Source organism: Podarcis bocagei, assembly GCF_964188305.1.
Source record: "Podarcis bocagei genome assembly, chromosome: 12".
Classification (NCBI taxonomy): domain Eukaryota; kingdom Metazoa; phylum Chordata; class Lepidosauria; order Squamata; family Lacertidae; genus Podarcis; species Podarcis bocagei.
In genome coordinates this window covers 39,001,038-39,027,442 of record NC_138137.1, presented here as the reverse complement: position 1 = coordinate 39,027,442, position 26,405 = coordinate 39,001,038, and the positions used below count along the sequence as shown (strand labels likewise).

The window sequence follows — 26,405 nt, the reverse complement described above, 5'->3', positions numbered from 1 at the left end:
CACTTGTGCAGAAAAACATACCACTGGACTGTGCCCAGAGAGTGAAGAAGAACTGCAGACTCTCACTGCTCAGGGCACTTTCATTAACAAGCAGGAGGCTTAAAGCAGTTTTTGCTCAAACTGATTTGTACACGACTGCAAAACCTACAGTGGTCAGCATGCATATCTGAATTACAAATGCCTCTCTTCTGCTTCCTGTTCCACATTAGCAATCCTGATCCTATGTGCACATTAATAGCAGGAAGAAGGTGCAAAGGCAACTTTAGCTTTGCAGATAAAAATTCCCCAGATACAAAATATTCTGTTTTTTAAACTTGACATTCTCTTGACTAGCCTTCCCCAACCTAGTGCTGTCCAGATGTTTTCCAGTACTCTAAAACTCCTATCTCTGGCGATTGACCATGTTGGCTGGAACTGATGGGAGTCAGAGTCCAACAACATCTGGAAGCATCAGATTGGCAAAGGCTGCTCTGGACAGAAAGCCCACATCAGGATCTTACTGTCCATAGCAGCAATACAACCCATCATTTCAGTAGAAGCTTCTCTAAACTCAAACTGTTTTGTTCTGCTTAGCATGCATTTATACTAGCTTTTCCTCTTGATCTGATTCATGCTGTAACCCTCCTAATAAAATCTTAAAAGCACAAAGGTTATCCTTCATTTCACCTTCGCCTTTATGAATATTTCTAATAGTTTAAGGTCCACTGAGTATTGAAACCAGCATGTACCACTCAACAGAGAGACAGATTCAGCTGAGGCTACTAAGGGTAAGCTGCAGCATAGAATGGGATGTGGCAGGGAATGTATGCAGAGTTCTTTTGGCCCTGCTTCCCCCCCAAAAGCATCCTTGCCACATAGCAGAGAGCAAGGGATTACATTGGGGTTGGGAGGGGGCAGCTCTCAAAATAAAGGGTGGTCCTTAAAACAAGAGTGATATGGTAAACTACGAAACAGGGCTCCACTGGACTCTAATAAGTGTGCTGTTTCCAGTGCAGGGATTGCCTCTATTTAAATTCTCAAGTAATTCCCTCTGCCCCCCCTTTTTTGCAAGACTCGGGGCTCATCTATACTTCCACTTGTGTGCTGCAGTGAGAAAGCACAGTTCTGAGTGGTTTTCCCCTTGCCCCACTGCTTTCCAAGGGAAAGCCCACTCTTTAGCAATATATCAGAACACATGTCAATCCAGGGGAAACCTCAATTGCCATTTGTTCCGATTGAGCGCTAAAGAGTAGTTTTCTCTGGGGAAAAGGACAAGAGGAAGTGTGGATAAGCGCTCAGAGCTCTATTTGGGTTAAGCAGTCTCAAGTGGATATCTTGCCCTCATTTCTTTAAAAACTGCAAGAAGAACAAAGAAAAGCGGCTTGATTTCTTTCTTTCACATTTGTAATAATAATAAAAATAGGAAGGCTAAAACATAGTAGACAATATGTTTTTGAACAATAGCCCTGAAAAGTTACTGCATTATTAATATAAGCAGGCAGTTTATTGTAGTAAGATATATAGGGCTGAATTCTATTAGAGTTCCAAAAACTGATGAAGGGAGCCCCTTTTCTTATACATTTATTGGCTTGAGGTTTGCAGAGACAACAAAATATATTGTGGCTGGATTTCTTGTTTCCTGCATTTCCTAATTTCAGTTTATTCTAGAAAAACATTGACTATTCATTCCATCTGAGGCATAAAACCATGGAGTGTCATATTAAAAAACATGTTAAAGAAGAGGGGACATTGGTTGTCAGGGACTCAGGAGTTATGCACAGAGATGCAGTGGTCTGTGGTTGCAGAGGGTCAAAGACCCGTAACTAGTTCTGCAGCATAGTCCCTGTCTCTAGCATCCTATTGGCATGAAAGGGGAGCTTTTTAGCTACTGAGAAATCTTCCCATTCTTTGTGCTGACTGGAGCCAATCAGAGTGAAAGGAGGGGAGTCAGAATACATCCCTAGTTGTTATTATTTTACAAGATTACTGCACAATCTTAGAAGGGAGCAGGTGGAGTTGTGAGAGGCCATGGCTGAGACTATTATGAAGGGGCCCTCTAATTCTGAATTTGCCACTACACTACTGGTTATGTGAGCATGGGCCTGAGAGGGCAGGTTCATGCAAGCACTGCCCCTTGCACCTGGCAGGCAGTATGAAGCCTATGGATTAGACAGGCCAGCATATATAGCAAGGGCATTTTCCCTTCTTCCCTTGGCTTGATCTACAGAGCAAAGCCTTTTTCCTGCTGCACTCTTGGCTGTTCCCAGCAAGTGATTTCAAGTGTCCTCAACAAAACACTCCAGAACTGGATTCAGGTACAGCTGCCTGCACAGATGCACAAGAACAAGACCAAAAGCAGCTGTAACAAGCATCGCAACACAGAAAGAAAGCAGCAGCACAGAATGGTCTTTATTTCCTAAGTGTAAAGACCAACCTATGCCACTGTTGTTGTTGCTTTCTGTGCACAACAGCTGCCCTCGGCCCTGAGTGTGCTAATGTGCTCATCAAGCTACCCAGATTGGTTTTAGAAATGTTGGCCACGTATGGAGCCTTTAGGAAGTGTAAGCAAATGCTAATTTACCTTACTGAACTGGCCGACTATGTGCTTCAGGATGTTTGGAGGAGCATCATGCAATAAGGGTTCGAGTGCTGGCAGATGAGTGCACTTCTGCAGGATGTTCTTTAAAGCTTTCTTAGTCTATCAAAACACAAAACGTTTTCAGTAAGGCATTGGCTGACAATCATCATCAAGAAGTTACCAAGTCTGCTTGGAAAAACCCAGCCTTCTGTTATTTCTATAATGAATAAACTTGTAAGTATCCTCTCTAGATCCAGGAATCTTGAAAATGTTTCTTGTGCTTCAAGTCTGATTTATTTTAGAAGGCAGTAAGTTTATAAATAAGCAGATGCACACATTTTTTTTAAAAAGCCACAACCTAGTGAACTGTTCTGTGTTCTGTTATATCCCAATGAAATCAACGAGATTTAAACGTGTGTCAACTTGCGTCAGATTGTGGGTGTTAAGTATTGCAGCCCCAATGGAATTGGAGGAGGAAGTCAAGGCACCAACTGAAATGAAAGGCCACGTTGTGTAAAACAGGTACCGTTTAGTGTAACGTACAGCCTACAGGTTTATTCAAATGGATCTTGACTCGGCATGGCATGAGGCAAGGACTTCATTGGCATTCGCCAGCTCCAATATTGTAAAAGTTGTCTGATGCAGATATGACCTAACTCTGAAATGCTCAAAGTCTGGTCCATGGATCACTGGTAGTCTGCAAGCTCCGTTTAGGTGATCCATGGAAAGGTTAGAGAACAAATGAAAAATACTTGTGCTTAACCCAGCACAATTTGTTTTTTTCTGATGATCAAGGCTGTTTTGATCAGAGACGGATTTATTGGACAGACTAATAAGGCTCTGATCTAAGGCCTACAATTTTCATAATGCAGTGATGATGTATTTCCTCCCTAGAAATCTGCAAATTAAGGGGGCCTGTCTCGGCAGCCTGGCACCTGTGATTTTCATAATTTGGTGCTGCTTTTGACAATGGTTTCAGTGAAAAAAATGTATTAAGTGGTCTACTGACACCCCTAGCAATTTTCAAGTGGTCTGGAGTCAGCAAAAAGGTTGAGAGCAGCTGACCTAACATGTACTTTGTCTCCTGCGACTCCACACATTCAGTATGCATTTCTGTAGTCCAAAATGGATCTTCTGTATCCTGCAGGGATACCTGTCTCTCCCTTGTGACTACCTGAGGCTCTACTAACCTCAAATGTAATTAGATAATGACATGATATTCTATCCCTCTGTACTAACGTTGCAAGTAGATTAAAATACTACAGTGACTAACAGCTTGTATCCAGCTTCCCATTCTTGGAGTTTTAAAGGCAGACACAACCGAGCTACCCATGGGTGTTTAAGCCCTTTGTGTGGTTAACTAACATTCACCATTCAATTAAACCAGAACGCTGTATTTGAATTGAAAGACATGAATTCAAATACATCAAGGACATCAAGGAAACAAGCAGCCAATCCAAACCATAATTTTAAATGTCTGGGGGAGTGTTTTAGGTCGGCAGTAATAGAGTAAAGATAAAGCTAAAGGGACCCCTGACCATTAGGTCCAGTTGTGGCCGACTCTGGGGTTGCGGCGCTCATCTCGCTTTATTGGCCGAGGGAGCCGGCATACAGCTTCCACGTCATGTGGCCAGCATGACTAAGCCGCTTCTGGCAAACCAGAGCAGCGCACAGAAACGCCGTTTACCTTCCCATTTATCTACTTGCACTTTGATGTGCTTTCGAACTGCTAGGTTGACAGGAGCGGGGACCGAGCAACGGGAGCTCACCCCATTGCAGGGATTCGAACCGCCGACCTTCTGATCAGCAAGTCCTAGGCTCTGTGGTTTAACCCACAGTGCCACCTGCGTATAAGGTTCAGGGTTCAATAATAGAATCACAGAGTTGGCAGGGACCCCGAGGGTCATCTAGTCCAACGCCCTGCAATGCAGGAATCCTGTCCACAGCCGTCCCTGGGTGGGTTCAAACCACCAACCTTCTCGTTAACAGCCAGATGCACTGACCCATTGCACCACACAGACCAATCCCTAGGTAGCTGCTACTGGTCAGAGTAGACAGTCCTGCACTAGATAGACTAATGGTCTTGCTCAATGTGAGGCAATTCCATATGTTCATATATCCTTGTGCCACAACAGTTCAAGCAGCATCATATGCAACATTGAGACCGAGTGACATCACTCTTCTCCCATTTGCCTCTTCCAGCTTTGCTGCATCAATTTTTCAGGGAGGCTTGCGCCAATGTTATCAAGATAGACCCACCTACCTAACCCCTCTCTCTGTATCCCCTCTCTGCCTTTTGCAGTAGACAGTCTGTATACACTCAAATTCCCGCAAATTATCAGGATTACCTCCTGTTTTCTAGTCCTTGTTTCTATTTTCAACTTAAAAGTTAGTATGAGTTTCTGGAGATGTCGGTCTACAGGGTTTGGCTCCTTCCTGAGGATCTGTGGAAACTTAGAATTTCTGAGAGCGATGGCTGGATGCATCTCTAGCGCCTATCAGATTCTACCAGTCTCCACCCATAAACTCAAATGACATCCAACTGTCATTTTAAGCATGTGCATTATCACCAAGGGCCAAACTAGATAAATGTGAAACACACAGATATAGATATATATTTTAAAAAACTAAATAGCATTGCAGCCAACCCTGCCCCCAATCAGGATCTGAACAGTGGCATGGAGGAATGAGATGTTAACTCTGCCCCCGCCCAAGTCCTGCAGTTCCAATTAAAATCCCTCTTTAAGGTGCTATTTGCTGCAAGAGGGGTGGGTCTATAGCTCATACTTGGCATGCAGAAGGTTACAGATTAAATAATGAATGTTTTCAGGGAAGCTTTTATTGTTTCATAGACTATTGCATTTTAATATTCTGTTGGAAGCCGCCTAGAGTGGCTGGGGAAACCCAGCCAGATAGGCGGAGTAGAAATAATAAATTGTTGTGATTATTATTATTATGATTATTACTAAAGAGTCATGTAGAAGGTGGTGGGGAAGTCTTCTGCTTGATCCCTGAAGACTGCTGTTGGTCAGAATAAACAATACTGGGCCAGAGGGGGAAAGGGTCTGACCAGGCATAAGGCGATTTCCGATGCAGTCTTTGACACCAGTGGCAACTTCATCCTCCCAGGTGCAATAGCAGCTTCAGGGGAGGGTTTTATTCATCAGGATTGCAGCACTGGGGCAGGGTGGGGGGTTGATGTCCTCTCCCAGTGTGCCATGGCCTCAATACTGACTGGCTTCTGAGATCCGTGAAACGCACCCACACCTTTCACAAACGGAAAGGCACTGTGCTGGGCACAGCCTGCCATTTCACATACTGCAGCTGCTGACACATATTTTGAACTTCTGGCATATTGTAATAGAGTTACATTTTTCTTTAAGCAAACACATCCTTGGCTTATTTATAAGACAGGCTACGACAAAGTAAACGAACATAGCATGTGGTAGGTGGAGGAGAGCCTTTTCCAGTGATAAAATAGGGGTGCGGGGAAAGGACTCAGATCCTTGGTATAGGAGCTGACATGTTATAAACATATATCTTCTTCTTTTTTTAAGTTGCAAAACACTAGCAAGAATGTGTTGCTCCAGTGCTGATGCAGCAGTGCCAATAGCTGACACCAACCTGGTACAGGAAATAGGCATGGACAACACCCAGCATTGCAAATGATTTCCCTTGCAGTAAACAGACTAGCATCCAGTCCCATGTGCTTTTACACAGTGCAGCGTAGCATCACAGCTTGTAAACGAGCTTACATATGGATTAGGGTGCGGAGAACTTTCAAATTACCTAAGCGTGTAAATGCATCAAGGCCTGGGTTAGTCCCCTCTACCCTGTGGATGGTATGATGCTTACTTGGTCAGCAAGAAGCACCTGAGAAAAATGGACGGCCCTGACCTGTACAGATTCCAGCAGTCAGCATGGGCAGGTGGCCCTGACCTCTCCTCCTCCACTGCCCCCTGCAGTGGCGAATGCTGCAAACAGTGATGGCCTGGGCACAGTGAGTCATTTAACCTCAAGACTTGATTATTGCAATGAACTCTATGTAGGATATCCTTGGGTCATAGTCTGGGAGCTCCAGCTAGTGCAAAATGCTGTGGATAGGCTGCTGGTGAAGAGAGAATACTACTAACACCTAATTCCAGAGTGTAAAAGCTAACACTAGCTGCCCATATGTTACCGGGCCAAGTTCAAGGGTCCCATATTAATTTACAAGGGTCTTAACAACTTGGGTCTCGGATTCCTTAAGGAACACCTGGTTCCTTATATCCCTGCCCAGTCACTGAGATCATCAGTGAAGGCTCTTGTTAGTGGCTCAGATGCATGGCTTGTGTCCACTAGAAAGCATGCATTCAGTATTATGGGCCTGATTCTGTGAAACTCCCTCCCAGCTGAGATCAGATGCTTGACACAGACCTTTCTATTCCAGCAGGCATTTGAAGGAAATTTCATCTTTTTCTAATTAATTTCAATTTATTCTAGTCACTGTAAGGTTTTTTCCATTTTATAAACACCACTTAGAAACTTCAGTGATTATCTAGTATATAAAAAGCTGAAATAAAATGAATATAAATAATCAGCTACCACAACTGACAGGCAGCTACCCAAAAAAGCAGCTAGAAGCTGCGCTCTGCACAGGTTTATCCCATGCCATAACCCCAGCTGTGGAAAAGGCCAAGAAAATTCAGGAAGCCCTTGTTGTAATAAGAGATTTCCCCTCATGTGGTTCTCCTATGCTTGGAATGAATTATGACTCCTGGTTTCAGAGAGGCATGATTTGTAGCTCCTTGGATGGCTGACCATCTGGGAAGGTATGTGTGCACAAACTACAGTAGCAAATGGAGCTTAAGAAAGGCAGAGCCAAGAAGAGAGAAACAGGAGAGAGGAGGAGATTAGATTGGTGGACTCTTGCTTGTGTGGCTCCAAATGTTTCCTGCGTGAGAGTGCAACTTACGCTCTTTGTTACTTTCCACGTGTCACTCCCCAGCCTGCACACTTCTAAGCAAGTTGATTTACACTTTACACTCCAGCTGCTATCCTCAAAAGGAAGCAAAAACCTAGAGAGGCCCCAAAACTTTCCATGACTCAGACAATATTATGTCATATCCTGCACAGCAGAAACAGTAAATACGAACGCTCTGATCTTAACTATATTTTTTTTTCTTGGAGGTAAGGCCCAATTGATATGTTACTGAAACACTGGGGGGAGCCACTTCCATATAGCTTCACCCTGTGCTTCTCTGGCAATGTCCTGGCCTATGTGCAAAGCAGAACGAAGGTGGTGGAATCCTGATGGAACAGAATGGACTGTACCATTTCAGATTACAGGTAGGGGGAATGACATTTCTGAATGTTCTCTGAAATACCATTTGCTGAAGTTTAAAACAAATCACTTTCAAGCAGAAAGCAAGCACATCTGAAGTTTTCTTCCTGGTAATCTAGTTTTCCATCTGCAAGGAGTTTTGTTTTCACATAGTTCTGAAGTGGTAATCTACTCTAACACCTCAGGACTCTTACCACCTCATTCTAAGGCATATATAGTGCAAATCAATGAAGGAACAAGATGGCTGAACCAAACAGTGTGCTTCCTTTACATGCAAACACCACTTTTGGAGGCCTAGGAGATGCTCACATCAAAAGAAACTAGGTTATGTGGCCCATTGATACTAAAGTTGCATGGGAAGCAGCCATGGGGAAATGGCTCTTCCACTGCTGCACTAATGCATAAATTGGCCATGTCCCACTGAGTGGGTGGGACTGCAACTCAGTAGAAGAGCACCTGACTCCAGCATCCCTAGTTAAAAGGGTAAGGTAGCAGGTGATGCTTGCCTAAGACCCTAGGGAGAAGCTGCCAATCACAACAGACAATACTGGGCCAGATGAACAAATAAACTGACTTGCTGTAACTACGGCAGGTTCCTATTTCATAGTGATACTTGCTTTCACATATGTAGCTTGAATCACAGCCTATGGGGATAGTATGGTTGAAGCAGAAGGTCTCTAAATGAGAATATTGTACCTTTAAAACAGCCTGGCACATCCACCAATTGTAGTTTGATAAAATGATAAAATTGTGCTAACGGATCTATGCAATTTAGCAGCAGCCATCTGGCTTACTATATATTCCCAGACAGGGTGAGCAAATTGCCACCCATTCCCGGAAATCTAATACTTATTACAGTACCTTAGCACCAAACTGGTTGCTAACCCATAATCGAACGTTATTTGTTTTCTAGCCCACCCTGTCTCAAAGTGTCAGGCAAATCTACTTACTTTGACTTGAAGATCTTCTGAACTTTCAGGTGACATATACAGGGAAAGCAGCACAGGCAAGACATTTGCTACTGCAACAGCACGGGCATGTTCCGGAGTGTGTCTCCCAATCTGTCCCAAAGACCAGGCAGCTGCTGCCTTAATATGATCTTCTGGCTCTTCTGACAAGCACACTGCCAGCTGTGGAACCCCCTGTGGTATTAATCAAAAGCACAAAACACTATGAATCCAGGCTGGGTTTGGAGAACCTTGCAAAGATTGCTGGGGAGGGAGGGGATAGAATTAAAAGCTTCTCCCTTTCTCTGTATTTATACGTTCTCAACTCAAAAGCACCTATGATGCCTCTGTCACTTGCACCGTCTGCAAGGATTACTCCTGAACGCTACATATTTAAGCATCAGAAGAATATTAAATCTGCAAATTTATCCGAGATAAGGGCTGTTAGAGCTGACACGTTTATTGCTTTCCAAAGGATTCAGAGAGCAGGTGCCACAGTTCAGGCAGAAAGCAGAAAGCAAAGCTGGCGCTTTTATCGGGCACTGAAATTCCAGGGTTTCAGGTTTCTTTCCCAGGTTTCCTGGAAAGCAACCAAGCACTCCCTCTGTGCCCCCTCCGTTCATTTCAAGAAGACTTGCACGAGGCTGCCACACAAGCCTCACATAAATGAATGGATGGGGGGCAGCCATGATGCTTGGAGGGAGCAGGGTTGTTTCTTCCACCACTCCAAGCAGGATATTTAGGTCCTTCTTACTTGCTTTTCTTCATTTGCTCCACACAATGCCATTAAACACAACTAACAAGTTATTATTAATGTGAGCGTTGACCCTTACAGATGTATATTGGAACTTTCATCAGTCAGGTTGGCTTTTAGTCCTGACAATTTTATAATTAGAACACTTTGGGGTTTTTTTTAAAAAGCATCAATACATTCTACTAACCACCAGGAACCATTTGATACATTTTTTTAAGGGAGAGGGAAACACAATAGCATCAATACCTATATTGCTCACAACGCCGTGAAATATTACATTTTCTTCCTCACTGTCAGGTTATCTAGCAACCCTCATCTCAGACACAAAAGCTTGCTTAGCAGTCTAGCCATTTCAAATAAAGCAATGCAGGAAAACCAAAATAGAAGAGCATTCACAAGGGTTCAAAACTGCAAGTCATTTCATGATGGAACACAGCATAAATGTGTTTCACTTTTTTGCAGCGTTTAATTCCCCACCACCACGCACACTTTAAATGTACCACAGCAGGAGCAAAGCAGGTACATGTTTGTTTTATGAATTCTTATTTTGAAGAAATTTAAAGTGAGACATCAAATATTTATTATAAGAAGCCAATTGCCAATTTTGTTTCTACCATTTAGAAAAACAACTCGATTAGCATCTCATGAAAATGCAAGACTGTGCTAGCAAACTAATCCATAACCTTTCTTAAAACAAAAAACAAAACCCAAGGCCCTGCTATTCCATTGCATTCCAGGCACAATGAGTAAGAGCATGACTCTGGTTATGGAACACAAATTAATACATTCAAGTGATTTTTTTTGCTTTAGAAACACAAACACCCTACCTTTAAGTGGACATAGTTATCATATTTCAATGACATTTTTAACAATAAATTTCTTTCTGATTTCTTAAATGCTCCCCAAATAACTCTGGACATCATTATCTCTAATTCTTTAAAAAGAATTATGAAAGTTATTAAATAAACAAAGGCACAATCCAGCCAAATTTAGACACTGATTTAACACGGACTCTCTCTCTCTCTCTCTCTCTCTCTCTCTCTCTCTCTCACACACACACACACACACACACACACACACGGGGGGGGGGGAGAGGGAGAGGGAGAGAGAGAATTAAATATGTACATAACTCTCCCTTTGAAATCAACAGGATTTAAAAATGTTTAACTCTGGCAGAATTGTGCTAAAAATGTTCTTTCTAAATTGGGATTAAACAAACACCTTTTTTCTAAAGATTTTACACATAATCTTTTAAATACAACTTATAATTTTTATGAATAGGTTATAAGTGGGATGCAAAGTTCATTCTTTTGGAAGCAAGAGCCACTGAAACCAGCAAGGCTGGTATCTAATTGTGCTTAGATTACATAATGAAAGAAGAATTCCAGTTGAAGTGTGAAATGTTATTTTCATCCCTGTCCTACAGTTCATGAAAAACATCCAAGATGTTTGGATCAGTAGCTAGCCTATATTCATTTGCTTTTCCCGTTGGTTTACAGTGTCAAGAGGGTACATGAGATTTATGTTTGTTTTGTTTGTTTGTTTACATTGGGTTGCATCCTATGGTGGCTTTGCCTTAGCAGACAGGGCTTCCAATTGTACAATCCAGATTTTTGCCAACCTCACCTATCCAACACAATCCTCTGCAACATATTCCATACTGTTCTGGAGGGTCCCTGATTCTTCAGAAGCAGCTTTTCAGGTGGAACTTAAGTGGAAAGGGAGTGATAGGCAAAAACTGGGTTTTCCACCTTAACTGAAAGGAAGCATTTTTCAGCAAGGTAAAGCCACCATTGGATGCAAGCCATTCATATCCCACCTTTCCTTCAAGGGACTCCAAACAGTGCACATGGGCTGCCTAAGAGGTAGTGACCAGCCCAAAGACACCCAGTGAGCTTCATGGCTATCAGGGGATCAAAACTTTAATGAAAAACAAACTTGTATTCTTTGTCTTCAGCATCCTCACCAGTCTGACGAACACATTGTTGTGACACCTAGCCTGCACAGCCACGCGCATATGCATCATCTTCTCAGAATCTCATTATGATTATAGCAACCAGCAAGAACTAACCTTTGAAATGATCACTGCCATGGCCAGGTTCTCCGAATGAGCTGCCACATAGCCCAGCATCATGATACCAGGAAGTCTAACATTTCCTTTGCAGCAACCAACACAGTCAATGACAGCAGCAACTCCCCCTGCATTCACTATGAGTTGTGAAAGCTGAAAACAGATAAATCAGAAAGGATTTCAAGTAACTGTCAAACAGTGCAGTCAAGCAGTCTATGGCCAAGTGACTCCATCCCTATTGATGCACAACAAAAATTAATTTTTTTTAAAAAAATGAGCCATTCTATTCATATGGATATAATTGAGCTGAAGAAGCCCCTAGTGCTTAATCAGCCACATTATATGCTAAACAGATACTTACAGATGTATTCAAATTAGCAAAGTATAATACAATGCAGCCTTCCACTGAAAGGATGGAGAAACTGTGGTCCTCCAAATGTTACTGAACTATAACTCCTATCATCCCTGACTATTGGCCATAGGGCTGAATTCACAATATCAGGAGTGGAACAGGTTCATCATCTTTGTTCTACTGGCCCTAGCAACCAGGGCAAACCCATTTTGCTCCACAGAAATCAGCTGAAGACAAGGAGCTTACTAGTAAGCATTGGGATGTATTGATTTGTAAGTGAATAGCTAGATTTGATTATTCTCGTGGATTCAGAGGTTTTGGTCCACAAGGACTTTCCCATTTGCTTCAGTGGAAGAGCAGTGCTGCACACACAAAAGGGGAGTATATTTAAATACATTGTTACATATGCAACACATAAGGAGTTACAGCGTAGGGTGTAAACCGCTGTCACCCACAGGCATATAGATGCCCCTTTTGTTCAAGATATGTGCATAAGCAACAACCTATATGAATATTGGTTCATCTAGGTCCGTGCTGTCTACAGTGACTGTCAGCACTTCTCCAGGGTTTCGGACAGGAATCTTCCCCAGCCCTATCTGGACATGTCAGGAGTTGAACCTGAGATATTTTACATGCAAAGCATATGCTCTACCACTGAGCTATGGAAGTGCTTGGTATACTTCCTAATAAAGAGTAAGGCAAGCCTAAATTTATTTCAGTGGGTTTAAGCACATTCAAACATTTAGGACTATGCCTATACACTAAACGCAGGCCTGTTCACATTCCTGGGTGTCTACATGTGCACTGTGCTGTGTAAAATGTAAACTCTGAAAGTTTCCAGCTCTTATCAAGCAAAGTTTGAAAATTATATTGTCTGTGGAATTAAAGCAGAGCTATGGAAAAAGCTTGTGCGGGAATAGGATCCCAAGGATCCTATTCTTTCTCCCACTGACCTGCTCTTTAGTGTCATCTCTTTCTTGCCACAACTTCTTTACAAATTACTCTATTTTTTTTCAAAAAGACATAGCCAATTGGGGATGGGAAGGATTAAGTCAAATTTATCATGGACAAATGAATGAAAAGCTGAACATTCTGAGAACAGAATGAATGCTCTTGGTTTAGCATTCAGAGCAGAGCCTTGCTTCCTTTTTAAGGGTGAACATTCCCAAGAACCCTGGTAAGCGAAGGTGTGTTGAGGCACCGCTGGAGTCCTAAGAAAACTGGATGAAGATTATTTAAACCCAATACAAAACTCATTTAGCATTTTTAGTTTTTTTATTTTCATCCCTACCTGAAAGGTTCAGTGTTAATCCCAAGAGAGAACTCACTCAATAGTAATCTTGACCTTTAAATTAGTCTAAATAGGATCTTGCCCCCACCCCAAATACTTCCAGAAAATATTCATTCTCTGGCTTTGGCATGTATCCAAGAGGAGGTAATTGGAAAGAGGCCATCAAGAATATGCTTTCATCACACAGACAGAATTGCCAACTTTAATTTATCACATTGCCACCCTGCCTTTTCTCTAAGGAGCTCAACGTGACATCCACAGAGTTTTATCAATTCTGTAGTTACAACAATCCTACCAGGTAGGTTAAGCAGTGAGGCCAAAAGCCACATATGTGAATTTCACAGCCACCTGGGAGCTTGAACCCAGCTCTCCAAGCATGCATTCTCCTTCTAACTTAAATTATAACAAAACTAGGAGAGGAAACTATAGACATAGCTGTCTGGAACTGTTTAATCTAAGACCTTACAGGTTAAAATCAGCACCTTGAAGTGTGCTTGCAAAGCAAATTAAAAGCCATCGGAGCTTTTGGATCAGTGATGCAAAGTGTCCCCAGCAACTGTGTTCTCTTTTTTTCAAAACAGTCTCTAAAAGCAGAACACTGTAGCAGTTAGTGAACATGTTTCACCACTGAGAAAGGATATTCATCATGGGTGTAGCCAGGATTTATTTTAGAAGGGGCCTGGCTTTATGGAGGGTGGGGCAGAATTGAGTTATCTGTGACAGATTTGGTCAATTAAGTATTTTTAATTATTTACTTGATTTGTTGGGGGTGGGGAGGCAGCTACACCCATGATATTCATGGAAGCATAGCCTGCACAAATTTACTTAAAAGTTCCACTGAAATCCATGGACTTGTACACACATCACTGTGCAGGACTGCATCCTTAATGGATTTTAAAAATATGCTTTTCCAAGAGTCTGCTTATGCCACTACTTCTCAAGACTATACTCTTATCACAGTGAAGAAACCTTCAAACAGACTTTTCTTTTAAAAAAACCCTATCTCTACATATGTCTATCTAAAATGAGAGCCTTATCAGAGACCCTATTCTGGGGTACGCTGCCCATCCAATGTTTTGTGGATGGCTACTGGGGAAAGGGCCTTTTCATTGGAGGTGCTCCAATTGCGGAATGCTGTCACCAAGGAGGCTTGTCTACAGAAGCTTGCCAGGTTTGTAGGGGTTCTGCGCAGTGGTCCCCGGAGTGGTCCCTACAGTACTGCTGAGGTTGGGCACCCACAAATTTACCCGATGGCAGCAGTGGCACAGAAAGCAGCAGAGTGTGTGAGCAACAGAGAAACATCAGGTGAGAAACATCTGCAGCCACCACCAACTTAATTTCCCCAGAAATTTCCCCAGAATGTCTCTGGGCCCCACCTCAGAAGCTGGAGGGATTCTGGGGATATTACTATGGTGGCTACAGCTTCCTCACCTCATGGTTCTTTTGCAGAGTGCTGTGCTGATTTTTTTTATATATAAGGAAGCTGATGTCTGCAGCAGTGGACCTGGCATTTGTCTCACCATGCTGGGGGCGGACACCAGACCTATTTGCCTGACACCTATACTGATGGCATTTGGGCACCAGGCAAAGACTTTTTAAATTTTATTTTACTTCAGTTTGGTCTGTTTTATATTGGCGGGGCTTATGGGTTTCATACTGCTCCTGTTGATTTTACTGTTTTAGTATATTTCAAAAGTTGTACATTTTAAATTTATTTTGCTGCATTTCTAAATTTTGTAACTGTCCTCAGAATTTTATGGCAGGGTGGGTTATAAATCCCTCAGATAAATAAATAAAGCCATTTCCCCCCCCCCCCTTTTTCGAGGGCTATTTACTCAAGCAACTCAGTTGAAGATAAATAAATCTGCTTTCCAATATTTAATAGCCGCCTCTCTGGCTAGCATTTAAAGTCATACAAGGGCTGTGCACTGCTTGAATTTTTAACAAGACCAGCCAGCCTGACAAATGAAAGCCAAACAGTGAAACTAATACTGTGCGTTGTTTCAATTTGGCTTCATCATTTGATGCCAATTTTGCTCGCTGAATCGCTTTGGAAAACTAACTGTGTATATGTAGTACGCTGTCCTTTGAAGAACAAGTATCAACAGGACTCTCTCAAGATCAAATCCTACATCCGAGAAAAGGCCTGGTGAGAAATAAATCCTCGGCGCTGGAGCGCAATACCAGATTCATCTACAGAGTCTGCTCCAGCCTGCAACCCAAGCAGCCCCTCCCCCTCCCAATCCTCTGCTTCAAATGCATGAGCTTTGAGAAGCAGAGCGAGGACTCCTGTGGAGATTGTGCTCCTGTGGCACAAAGGAAGTTTTGACTACAGCAAGGATTCCCCAAATCCTTCCTCCTCCCCCCACCCCCAGCAGCACCAGAGCTACGGAAAGCAGCACCTCTCACATTATCCCTGTGGCATCTGGGGGGTTTTCCCTAAAGCCCCAGAGCACCTGAAATAATGAGAATATCGGATTTCGACGTGGGGTTTTGTGGCTTAAATTAATAAAAAGCTCTCAATAATGAGACCCTAGTGTGCTCTAAATGTTCACGAACCACAAGAGGGGGGAGCTCCCCCTCACACACACTCTTGTTTCTTTACAACCTTCTCAGCCTAGTTGATAATATTTCAAGACGGGGGGTTTTTTAAAGTCAAGTTTTGGAGTATTGAGGTTCCACAACGTTTGCAGAAGAAATGTAAGGAGTAATGTCCCAAACCTGACATGTGGAGCCCCACATTTGTTTCAGAGGGAATCTGTGCAAGACAATTATGCAGTATGTGATTCACTGTATTTAGTTCAATGGAGGCAGATGGATCTCACTTAGTTATCAGTTTATTTTTACTTTAGTCCATAGTCCATGCACTGAGCTTAACTCAGATCTGCTCAAAAACATGATGTTTTCAGAGATTTTCACATCAGTATACAATAAGCATTTTAAAGGTAATGTAAGTATTAGTATCTTGCTAGGGCAGCACATTTAAAAATGGATTTCACACTGATTGGACATCCTGAAGGGGCCATGTCGCAAAAACTGAGGGGCCACACTTCAATGCACCCTGAAACATGCATAAATCTATTGATTTGAGAGATCTTAACAGCACTTATCTGTGTGTTGAATGGTAGTTTAAGAAAAAACGCACTTCATAATTGCCTTCCCTACACTCTCCTTTGTGTCCTAAACGTTAAGAATACTCTCCATAATGAAACCCACAAGCAAGGAAAGCCTATTTTGCCCATTTCCCTATTTGTATTCCAAACACATTCAATAACAGCAACAAACATTTCCTCTTTTTTTTTTCCACCAATGGAAATTCCACAGAGCTTTTCACTTTGCCTAATGACAGAATAATACTGGGAATTTTTAACATTTATTTAAAGTATACACACTAATAACATGACCTTGTATTTGCATTCTCAAGGTTTTACCTCAGGCGTATGCCTTGCTATCTCTCTAATTAGAGTTGCAGCATTTTTCTTGACATATTCATCCGAGTCCTTCAGGCATGTGAGTACAACAGGGAAAATTTCTGCTTCAACCACCATTTCTGCCAGATCCACAGAATGCTTTGCTATCTGGCTGAGAGCTGAGAGCACCTGACGCTGGTAAATAAGAAGGATTGTTTTATAAATGGCTTATTGGGCAAACACTTTACAGACGCAGACACACACACATATAGAACAATTTAAAAAAAAGAAAACTTCCTCTCATGCTGTGAAAGAATGAAACCACCCACAACTTTTACAAAACTCGCAGTCCTCCTAGTGTAACAGCAACAAAGCAACAAACAAACAAAATATAATTATCAAGAAAAACACATTTACTTAAAGACAGTCTCATTAAGTTCAGAGGCGCTAGTTTTGAGTAAATAAAATATGGAATCAGAGTGGAAGAAAATGCACTCATGCTACAAGAAATTCAAAACAGAAGACATGCAGTTTATTGGTCTCATTTAAAAGCATTACACATGAAGTAACTGCTTTTTTCTTTTATGTTACAAAGTACAGACCCCACAATTTTTCATCAGCTGTTATAATTTAAATTTTAATATCTGAAATAACATTTTTTTTAAAAAAAACTATTTTAATTAAACATGCATGTGGAAAATGTCATTTGCTGTTAATTGGCATAAAATACCATATTATTAAAAAGACAAAGGAAGTTGAGGTCCTTTAAATAACTATCCAGTTTATTGTGTCATGATTTTCTGTAGAAAATAGCTATGAAATTAAACAGTAAAAAAGAAAACATATATATTATGAGAAACCTACAGTCCTGTACCAAGTTTCTCAGCTGATTAAGTAGGAACCAAGTACCACTAAAAGAAATGAAACTATGACCAAATGCATGTGCTTAAGAATGCAGAATTACCATTTTAAGAACCCCATTACAACACTTCACACTATATATTCGACCTACTGAATCAATGTTAGGAAGGTTTCAAATGTAAAGAAAATACCACTATACCTTGGACTAGCCCTTGAGATAATTATCACAGATATCTGAATATGGACTGCTGATTAGAAACAAAATAATCTCAACATTTAAAGGTGAGTGGGCTCACTTTTCCCCCACCAGTTATTTCCACTATGTATGCAGAAGTCACATTAAAAGCAGTCGGATCTCTACAATAGTCAAGTTAGCTAAGTGTCTTTTGGGATAAGAGTCCTTTAGAATCCAACATTTAGATTAATACATTTTTTTTCTCAACACACCATCACAGCTGAAAATGGGTTCCATGTCATGAGAAGGGGGAAATAGTTTGAAAAGTACCTTTAGTTTGGCATCGGGGTTGAGGATCATCTGAGCCAAGTGAGCAATTGCCCCCGCGTCCACAACCGTCTGTGCTAACTCCGGAGAATGCTTTGAAACATCACTGAGCGCGGAAGCTGCAATCCTTCTCAAAGCAATCTCTGGCTCCTGGATACAGAGGACTAAGAGAGGAATGGCTCCAGCATCCACCACAGCCTGTGACAGTTCTGTTGGTCCAATGAAAGTAATTAAGCGAGTATGGGTGACTGACCCTTGTGCGAGCCATTTTTCACCCTGACAGATACAGCAGGAGGGGGAGAGGGGAGGGTGTACTTCAGTGCCTTGACATCTGCATTTCAAATCAGCCCTCCTAGTTTCATAAACCATGTGGACCAATCCTTGGCTGAAAAGAATACAGGTCAATAGATGGACCTCCATTTACATGTACACATTTGAGGTAGATTAGGCTGAAATGGTTTCGTTACCGTGTGTGTGTGTGTGTGTGTGTGTGTGTGTGTGTGTTTAAAAAGAGTAAGCAGATGTCAGCTGTTTAAGCCCTGACTGTTGGGGCACTGATCAATAGGCAAGCAGTTTCTGCACAGCTAACAATAAAGAAAAGCCAAAATGCCAAAACGTGTCCCCCTCTCCCACAAAGCTAATTTAGATGGCATTAATCCCCATTCGTATACGAAGCAAAAAAATAACATGCCTAAATAAATGCACTCAATTTTTAAAAAGAAGAAGAAATCTATATATAATAGTATACTCCACTGCAAAATCTGGCTTGCTAATTTTGGACATCAAAATGCTCTTTCGCTCTCTTTCTTTCTTTCTTTCTTTCTTTCTTTCTTTCTTTCTTTCTTTCTTTCAACAGTGCATTCCTCATCAGTAAACTACCAATAACCGTCTTTCCCTACATTAAATCACTGCAACAGACAGTTGCATTAAGCTGCCATGGCCAGTTGCTTGCATCTTAACCCAAGAACCCACAATTAACTGATATAGTCAGCGTACTGTTATAGCAGAAATTCATTACCCTCCCTCCACATATTTGTCATTAGCTTCAGTACTGAAGTAGAAAATTGCGGGATAGCAAATGCATGGAATAGAACAAGGGCTATTTTTGGAGATGATGAAAAATGAACACAAACCCCATTAATTTCAAATGGGCTATTATAGGTTCTTAAATAAGGTTTTGTTAGGTCCTCTCCTTGTTATGCACATACTCTCTTATCTTTAACATTTAACCTGCCTTACACTGCCATGGCAACAAATAGCTGTTGTAATTCAAGGATTCAACTTTGATTTTGCATTTACAGTCCATCAATCAAAGCCTTCAATGGAACTTTCCCAATCACTGTGTTATAACCACAAACTTGGATTCTCTACTGATGTGCTTGCTCATGGCATAGTTTATATATTTTATTATTATATAGATAGTTACTAAAGAGCACCATTCAGCCAAAATGCTCCAGTCCTCCACATTAGAAACAGGGTTTGACACAGGGTTTGAAATCTAAATAAATTGGTGGATTTTATAATTTAAAGGTTTGATAATCTGCAGTCCTGAAAGTTTTTTAATTTACTCTTGGATGTTCTTATTTGGTTTTGTATTATTCATATAGTAACAGCCATTGGCTACAATCATTAAAAATCTGACTGATGGTATTGTATTTTGCTTAAATATGATACCTATACAACAATGAAACTGAACAATCCAAACAAAAATCTAAAAAGGATCTTAAGCTAATAGGCCAGTGCATTTAATTAATAGGCCTTTGCTTGAATTGTTGCTCTTTTAGTATGTTGCTGTTAAATACTATAGGGTTATCTGAAGAGATGTCTGACTTGTGACTTCCCTCTTTTCCCATGTGTCAAGCCAACTTGTAGATAAAATATAATGAATATGATCTCATCTTAAAACAGAATATTGAAAATATTCTCGTTTACATTTACAGATTTGAAGAGCTCTGTCATAAGTTTAGGTACATGCATGTTTATGTATAAAAGCTTATTTTCCCTTTCTCAGAAAATGAATACTATATAGATTTTGCATTGTTTATCACACTCCAGAAACAACACTATTTCACTCCAACACCCACAACCTAGATGAAGAAGGGGATGGTGGTGGTGGCGGAGGGATTTTTTAAAAAAAGAATTAGGCTATGGGAATTAATTCTAGTTCAGGGGAAAGGCACAGAAGGGTTCTGAACAAAGAATGTTAAGTTTAAATAAAGGGAGCAGATGGAAGACCTATGTGAGGTGATACAAGGGAAATATATATATTATAAATCAGATTGTATCATTCCCCGTAAGAGTGAATTTAGGAGGTCAAATGCCTGTCAGAAAGCGAAATGGAGTCATGCAAGAGTAAGCCAGCAATTTTTTATATATTAAAAAAACCCTGGCGTTGTAGAAGTATATAAATGTGTAAGTTAAAATTTAAAACAAACATTGTCTGATTAGGATCTATAAGCTTCCAGGGTGTACATAATGTTTAGGTGTCAGTAAAGGAAAAACATGTAATCTGGAGGTGGAGGGAGGGAGACAAGAAACATGCATGTTCAAGCTCTTAAGAATTTATAGTAAAAATCTTGGAGGAGTGGATTAGGCTTAGTATGATGTGTGCTGGGAGGTTAAAAATCTCCCCTCCTTGAAACATAAAGGAATTTTCTCTAGAACTCCACCCACTGCTATGTAATGCTCAGGTCTGGAGCTTGCAGTGAAACCTGAAAACCTGATCCCTCCAATGCTATGGCACAATAGGGAAGACCTCAATATGGTGGAAAGGGGGGAAATGTACAGTATCCTATTCTCCTGTTCCCCTCCTGAAAATCTCCCTGCTCCCCCACAGCTAAGAATGAGACCACTGTTCCAGGTTGGCCAAGGAGGCGCACCAGGCATACACTGCAACATTTTGTTGCAGGTTCCCCTGGTTTTATTCTATCAGCAAAACTGTGGCCATCCTGGATTTCCATCTTGCATGCTAAAATCAACATTAGTTCAGAAGATTGGGAAGTACATACTAAGATGGTCAAGATGCACCTGGAAACCCCTTAACACCATTGTAAAGGTCTTCCTTTAAACTCCAAGGTATGCCTTACTACCCACTAGGATTCCAGTACCACTGTTTGTACTGATCAGATTTCAGTTCGCTTTCTAATTCTTACCTACAACCATCTGCATATTGATTGTCCACTGTTAATTGGAGCACTTCAGAAAAGTGGTTTGTGGTTTGGCTCAGCCCCACAAGGTTTGATGTCATTCAGAATCAAAGACTGTGATCCGTATGAGAGAGAGGATTTCCTGATTGGCTGTGTGGTCCATTTTGTTTGCTATGTATTACTGTTTCCATGGACACAGGTTCTCTGCGTGTCTGAATCTACAATTGCTTCATGAGAGGAGAAGAGGCATAGCTCTCTAGAAGCATGCTCTGGTAATTTACGAACTCTTTGTAACAAGTATTTTCCCCTGTCTTCTAGTCTTCACCGTCTAAACTAGGATAGTGTACATACTAGAAATCTATTCAACATTTCCTTTATTTTCCTATATTCTGGTTTTTCCCAAATAAATCTTGCTCTCTTTTTGCTTTTTCCTAAGTAATTATTTTCCCTCCAGTTTATTCAGGAGCTTTGTCATGCAAGCTTTCTGTGATTTGGAAAACAAATTATTCTGATAATTTAGTGGAAGATTTGAAAAATATGGCCAAGGATGTAAGTATAATTCTACACTTTTTTAAAAAAAAATCACTTGCCTGTTTCTGGTTTCTAAACATACTTAAAAGGAAGTTGGCAGAGAGGAAACAGGGAACACAGGTCTTATATATTATATTATATATTAGCTAGCTATTATCATATTGTTCTACAAAGTACTAGTTCTAGGCTTGGGAGGGCGATCCTTGGGACACCTTTCTGGGTAGGCCCACCTCCTCTTTGCTTCCAGCCCCACTGCCAATTGACATGCCCTCTCCCTCTAAGCCCAATCCACACAACCACCCCAGAGGGAAAGCACAGGATAGGGGATGTTGCTGCTTCACCTCCTCACTCTTGTCCCTGCATGCTTGGAGAGGGCAGGTGAACAGGCAATGAGAACAAACAGGAGGAACAGCAGCTCCCCAGGGCTCCAGGGATCTGTATTTGGCCCCTGCATGGGGTATGGGCCTTTGCAAGCCCCCCAAATCACATAGGTGCTGTCATCATTCAAATATCAGGTGATTGACAGGTGGCTGGCCCTTGTCCTGTAGGGGGATGGTAGTGGGGAAGATAAGAATCTGGACCACAAACCTCTGCTGTACATTCTACTAATATTATTTGTGAGTTGGCAGTTTATAAATATTCTTGCAAATACATAAATAAATATGGCCTAGAAACTCTATAACAAAGCAGTTGTGATTATGGGCAGATCCACACCATACATTTAAAGCACTGGACTCCTCGCCAAAGAGTCCTGGGAACTGTAATTATGCCCCGCCCACAGAGCTACAACCACTAGATACTAGTGGGAGATTTAGGAAGTAGTGCTTGTGGTTTCATTACTGCCTCCCTTAATTCTTCCCTCACTCCTGATTTATATGGAACTTTTTTGAGTGTTCAAATAATTTTGCATGCATTAACTCTGTGTTCCTGCCAACAGTTCTGTATGGTGGGTCAGCATTAATATCCCCATATTCAATTTTAAGGCAAAATTTGAACTGGGGACTCTCTTATCCATTATGCTACAATAGCTCTTATCTGCTAATATCGCATCTGGGACATGCTATCCGATGAAGCTACAATGGATGTTGCTTGGCCTGTTACCTGCTTATTTGGCAATAAAGGAGCTGTGACCATGCTGCTTTCTGTGTCCCCTCTGACAGTTGTCACCATGTTAGCACACACAAAAACCTTCTCAAACGCTAGGAATGCTGTTACCTGCATTGTGTCTCGCTATATAGCCAAGGGCCCAGGACGCAGCTTCCTTTACTCCAGGGTCAAAATCCTCCAAGCAGATGACCAGCGTGTCTAGTGCTCCACAGTCAACTATCGCCTGGGCTAGCTGGGGAGAATGTTTTCCAACTGCTCGCAATACAAACGCAGCTGCTTTCTTGTAGAAGCGCTGCAGAAGCATCAGGGAGAGGAGAATACACTGCAATTATCTGAGGGTTTTTCTAAGGTCTTGCAAGACAGCAAAACTTTGCACTAAACGGTTTTATACAAGTAGAGCAATTTGTTCCTATCACACCAGGGCATGAGGGGCTTTCTGGCGTATTTTTCACTGTGAGAATACTGTATATACAAAGGGCGTATATTTGGGAAAGGGCCAGAGGTCAGGGTCAGAGTAGCTGCTTTGCATGCAGAAGGTCCCCATTTCAATCCCCAACATCTCCAGCTCTGGCTGGAAGAAGCTCCAGTCTAAAATCCTGGAGGGCAGACAATACTGAGTTTGAGGGAAGGCAGCTTCCTATGTAGGGAATTTTACAGCATGCTCTTGCGAGGTCTCTAGAGATACATTTGATATGCAGCAGATGACTAAACTGGTCTTTGAACGTCCTAGCAGGTTAGGAAACTTTAAGCTAAAAGTGCAACCCTGCTTCCCCCAGCATGCTACATTGTGGTTTACCCTGTAGAAGCCAAGCAGAACCTCCCTCTCCCCTCCCACAAGCCACAGTCATGTCCGTATACTTTATTACAGCCAAGCAATATTCCCCAAGCAGCAACCCATCTGTGCTTTGAAGGGACTATCCAACAGACTGTTCATTATCAGGAACCATCTATAACTCGGAGTAAAAGTATGAACAAACTGCTGGTTTGAAGTACAGCATTGGCGGTGTTTTTAAAGGAAAACAGATACTCAGGAGTCAGATACTCCAGTTCTTTCATGTGCTGGGAGAGTGAACACAAGCTCCTCCAGACCCCTCAACTGGACATCCCGTTTTGGGGGGCTGTGCTCTTGCATAAGAGCATGGCGCCCCAAAATGAACATTTTGCGGGTGTTGTGCTCTCAAACAGGTCATGTGACTCACGCAGTGGGTGAGCCCCAGAAGATGGGCATTCCAGTTTCCCGCTGCAACACATTGGAGGGTATGACTCCTCCCTTCCATCAGCTGTCTAAAATGATGGGTATTGTGGGGGAACCACAACACCTCTAGAGGCAAGGGTCCATTTCTCTATCGCACAAAATGGTTGGGGCCAGTTGTATTGTGCCTGAACCAGGGCAAAGTCACAGCTGACTTCCCCGTCATCATGCTATACAGTTGTACCTCAGCTCCCGAACACCTTGGGAGTCTGACATTCCGGCTCCCGAACAATCAAAAACCAGAAGTGAGTGTTCTGGTTTCCGACTGTTCTTTTGGAAGCCAAACGTCCGACGGGGCTTCCATGGCCTCCAACTGGCTGCGCTTTGGTTTCCAAAAGTTTCGGAAGTCAAATGGACTTCTGGAACAGATTCCATTCAGCTTCCGAGGTACGACTGTACATATTGGAAATCTGTGTGGTAAAAGGTGGACAAGCTCCACCATTTCAATGCAGGCCCATGCAGAGCTTGCCTGAGGCCTGAGGTGGGAGTCTTATTAGAATAAAGTTATGAACTCAAACAAAAAAGCAGCCCATCCCTGGGAGGGGAACCTGGCCAGCTTAGCCCTCCAAGGCCTGGGGTAAGTGTACCCAGCTGCAGCCCCCTCTCTGCACAGGCCTGTTTCAACAGATGCATACACAAAGAGGTGAGAATGACTAAAAGGATGGAACCCACTTTACAGATTGCAAGAGCTGAACCAGGAAAGTGAGAGGGTGTGATTTTGAGGTTGTGGTGCAACTAGGCCTCAGCAGGTCATCAGCACACCTGAAATGATTTGCCTAGCTGCTGTCCATGCACACATATTGCAAAGAATTGTGCAAGGCTTGCATATGAGAAAGATACTATCTAAACAAGACTCCCACTTTTAAAAATAATGAGAAAATACCGTAAGAATGGCCAGTGTGAAAAGACCTTGATCTTGAAACAGGAAAAAATAAACCCTGTCAGCAGACTGGCTATAAAATATTGCAAAATGTTGATGGCTGCTCAGAGGACAACAGTTTAAGAGTGCCAGCATTATTATTAGCAAGTACTTGTATGTGCATCAGAGCATGCATATTATTACTTTCAAATAATTATGTTTTAAGCAGGAGGCTGTGTTTCAAAGGCTTTTTAATATTGGTTGGTAAAATCTGCAGGGAGGCCTATCTATGCAATTCCCATTCATTTCACTGGTGCCTGCACAGCTAAACTCCCAAAGGACTGCATCCATTATTATTATTCAAAATGAACTACCGGTACTTCTGAAATAATACACATTACAAAGCGTCACAGACCCAGGGGCTGATGTCACTGCACCAACATGCTTTACACACTCAGAGCCAGCTCAGGGATAACTTTTAGCATTGGAGAAAAAATAAGACTAACCAAATTTCACATCAGTGCTGAGACTTTAATAGCTGCCACTCTGCTGCCACATTTTATGGCAAACCATGAAGAAATGCCCAAGTAGCTGGCACCATAGAGAGATTTTCAATTTCACCAGCTATCTTCCTAAGGAACCATTTATCTGAGTAACAAGCAGAAGAAAAGATTCACTAGTGAGAATGTTTTTATAGCTCAGGGCAAAACTGACCATTTTTGGCAGGGAAAAGATTTTACAGAAAAACAGAAGACAATGTAAGATCAGACAATAAACATCAAAGCAGCACACAAATTTAGCTGAAACACTGCAGGGATGTGAGAAATACCATGTTTGGTACTTCATTCATTCTAGAGTATTCTTGGTTCCAAAAGGAAGTTATTAGTTCACTGATAGGAAAACAAGTATAGCCAGAAAGCACAGCTTATATAAGGAATTCTGGATTCCAAAGAGGGTCCTTGTTTAAAGGAGAAGAGAGCAGGAACAAGCAGGATTCTATGCAAGCAGCAAAAGGGCGAGGATGAGAAAACCAAGGACTGTACAGGCAAGACTTTGCTGGTGATTTTAAAAGACATGGCATCCAACACCAGGTTGGAACCTGGAAACCCTAAGACTACAACTCCTATAATCCCTGATTATTGGTTATGCCAAGAGGGGCTAATGTGAGCTGAAGTACAACAAGATCTGGAGGGTACAAGGTTGGGAAACACTGTAACAGGTCCTTAAAGTCCCTTTTCTGTCAACTTCATTGAGTTGGTCTTTAAAAAAAGAAATAGCCGGAGGATGCATGTACCCCAACAATCTGGTGCAAGACCTACACCATGTCACAAATGCCATGTATGTTGTACACTATTTCAAAAAGATCAAAATGATTGAACTACTTGACTATATAATACAACCCATTTATCAGCAAATATAAAAGTTTTTAAAAATATTTTGCT

General features: G+C 41.7%; 1 protein-coding gene across 2 annotated transcripts in view; it reads right to left on the bottom strand.

The window, feature by feature from the left end:
• Nucleotides 1-26,405, bottom strand: part of SPAG6 (sperm associated antigen 6) — a 48,446-nt gene that overhangs the window by 5,074 nt on the left and 16,967 nt on the right. The window contains exons 4-9 of one of the 2 annotated variants that reach the window (XM_081163240.1): nucleotides 22,961-23,144; nucleotides 18,072-18,277; nucleotides 16,727-16,900; nucleotides 11,653-11,805; nucleotides 8,831-9,022; nucleotides 2,561-2,677 (exon numbers count right to left, since the gene is read on the bottom strand). In XM_081163240.1, coding sequence (XP_081019366.1) covers nucleotides 2,561-2,677; nucleotides 8,831-9,022; nucleotides 11,653-11,805; nucleotides 16,727-16,900; nucleotides 18,072-18,277; nucleotides 22,961-23,144 — 1,026 coding nt within the window. The remainder of the gene's footprint in view (nucleotides 1-2,560; nucleotides 2,678-8,830; nucleotides 9,023-11,652; nucleotides 11,806-16,726; nucleotides 16,901-18,071; nucleotides 18,278-22,960; nucleotides 23,145-26,405) is intronic. The other variant, XM_081163241.1, reaches the window with a different exon arrangement.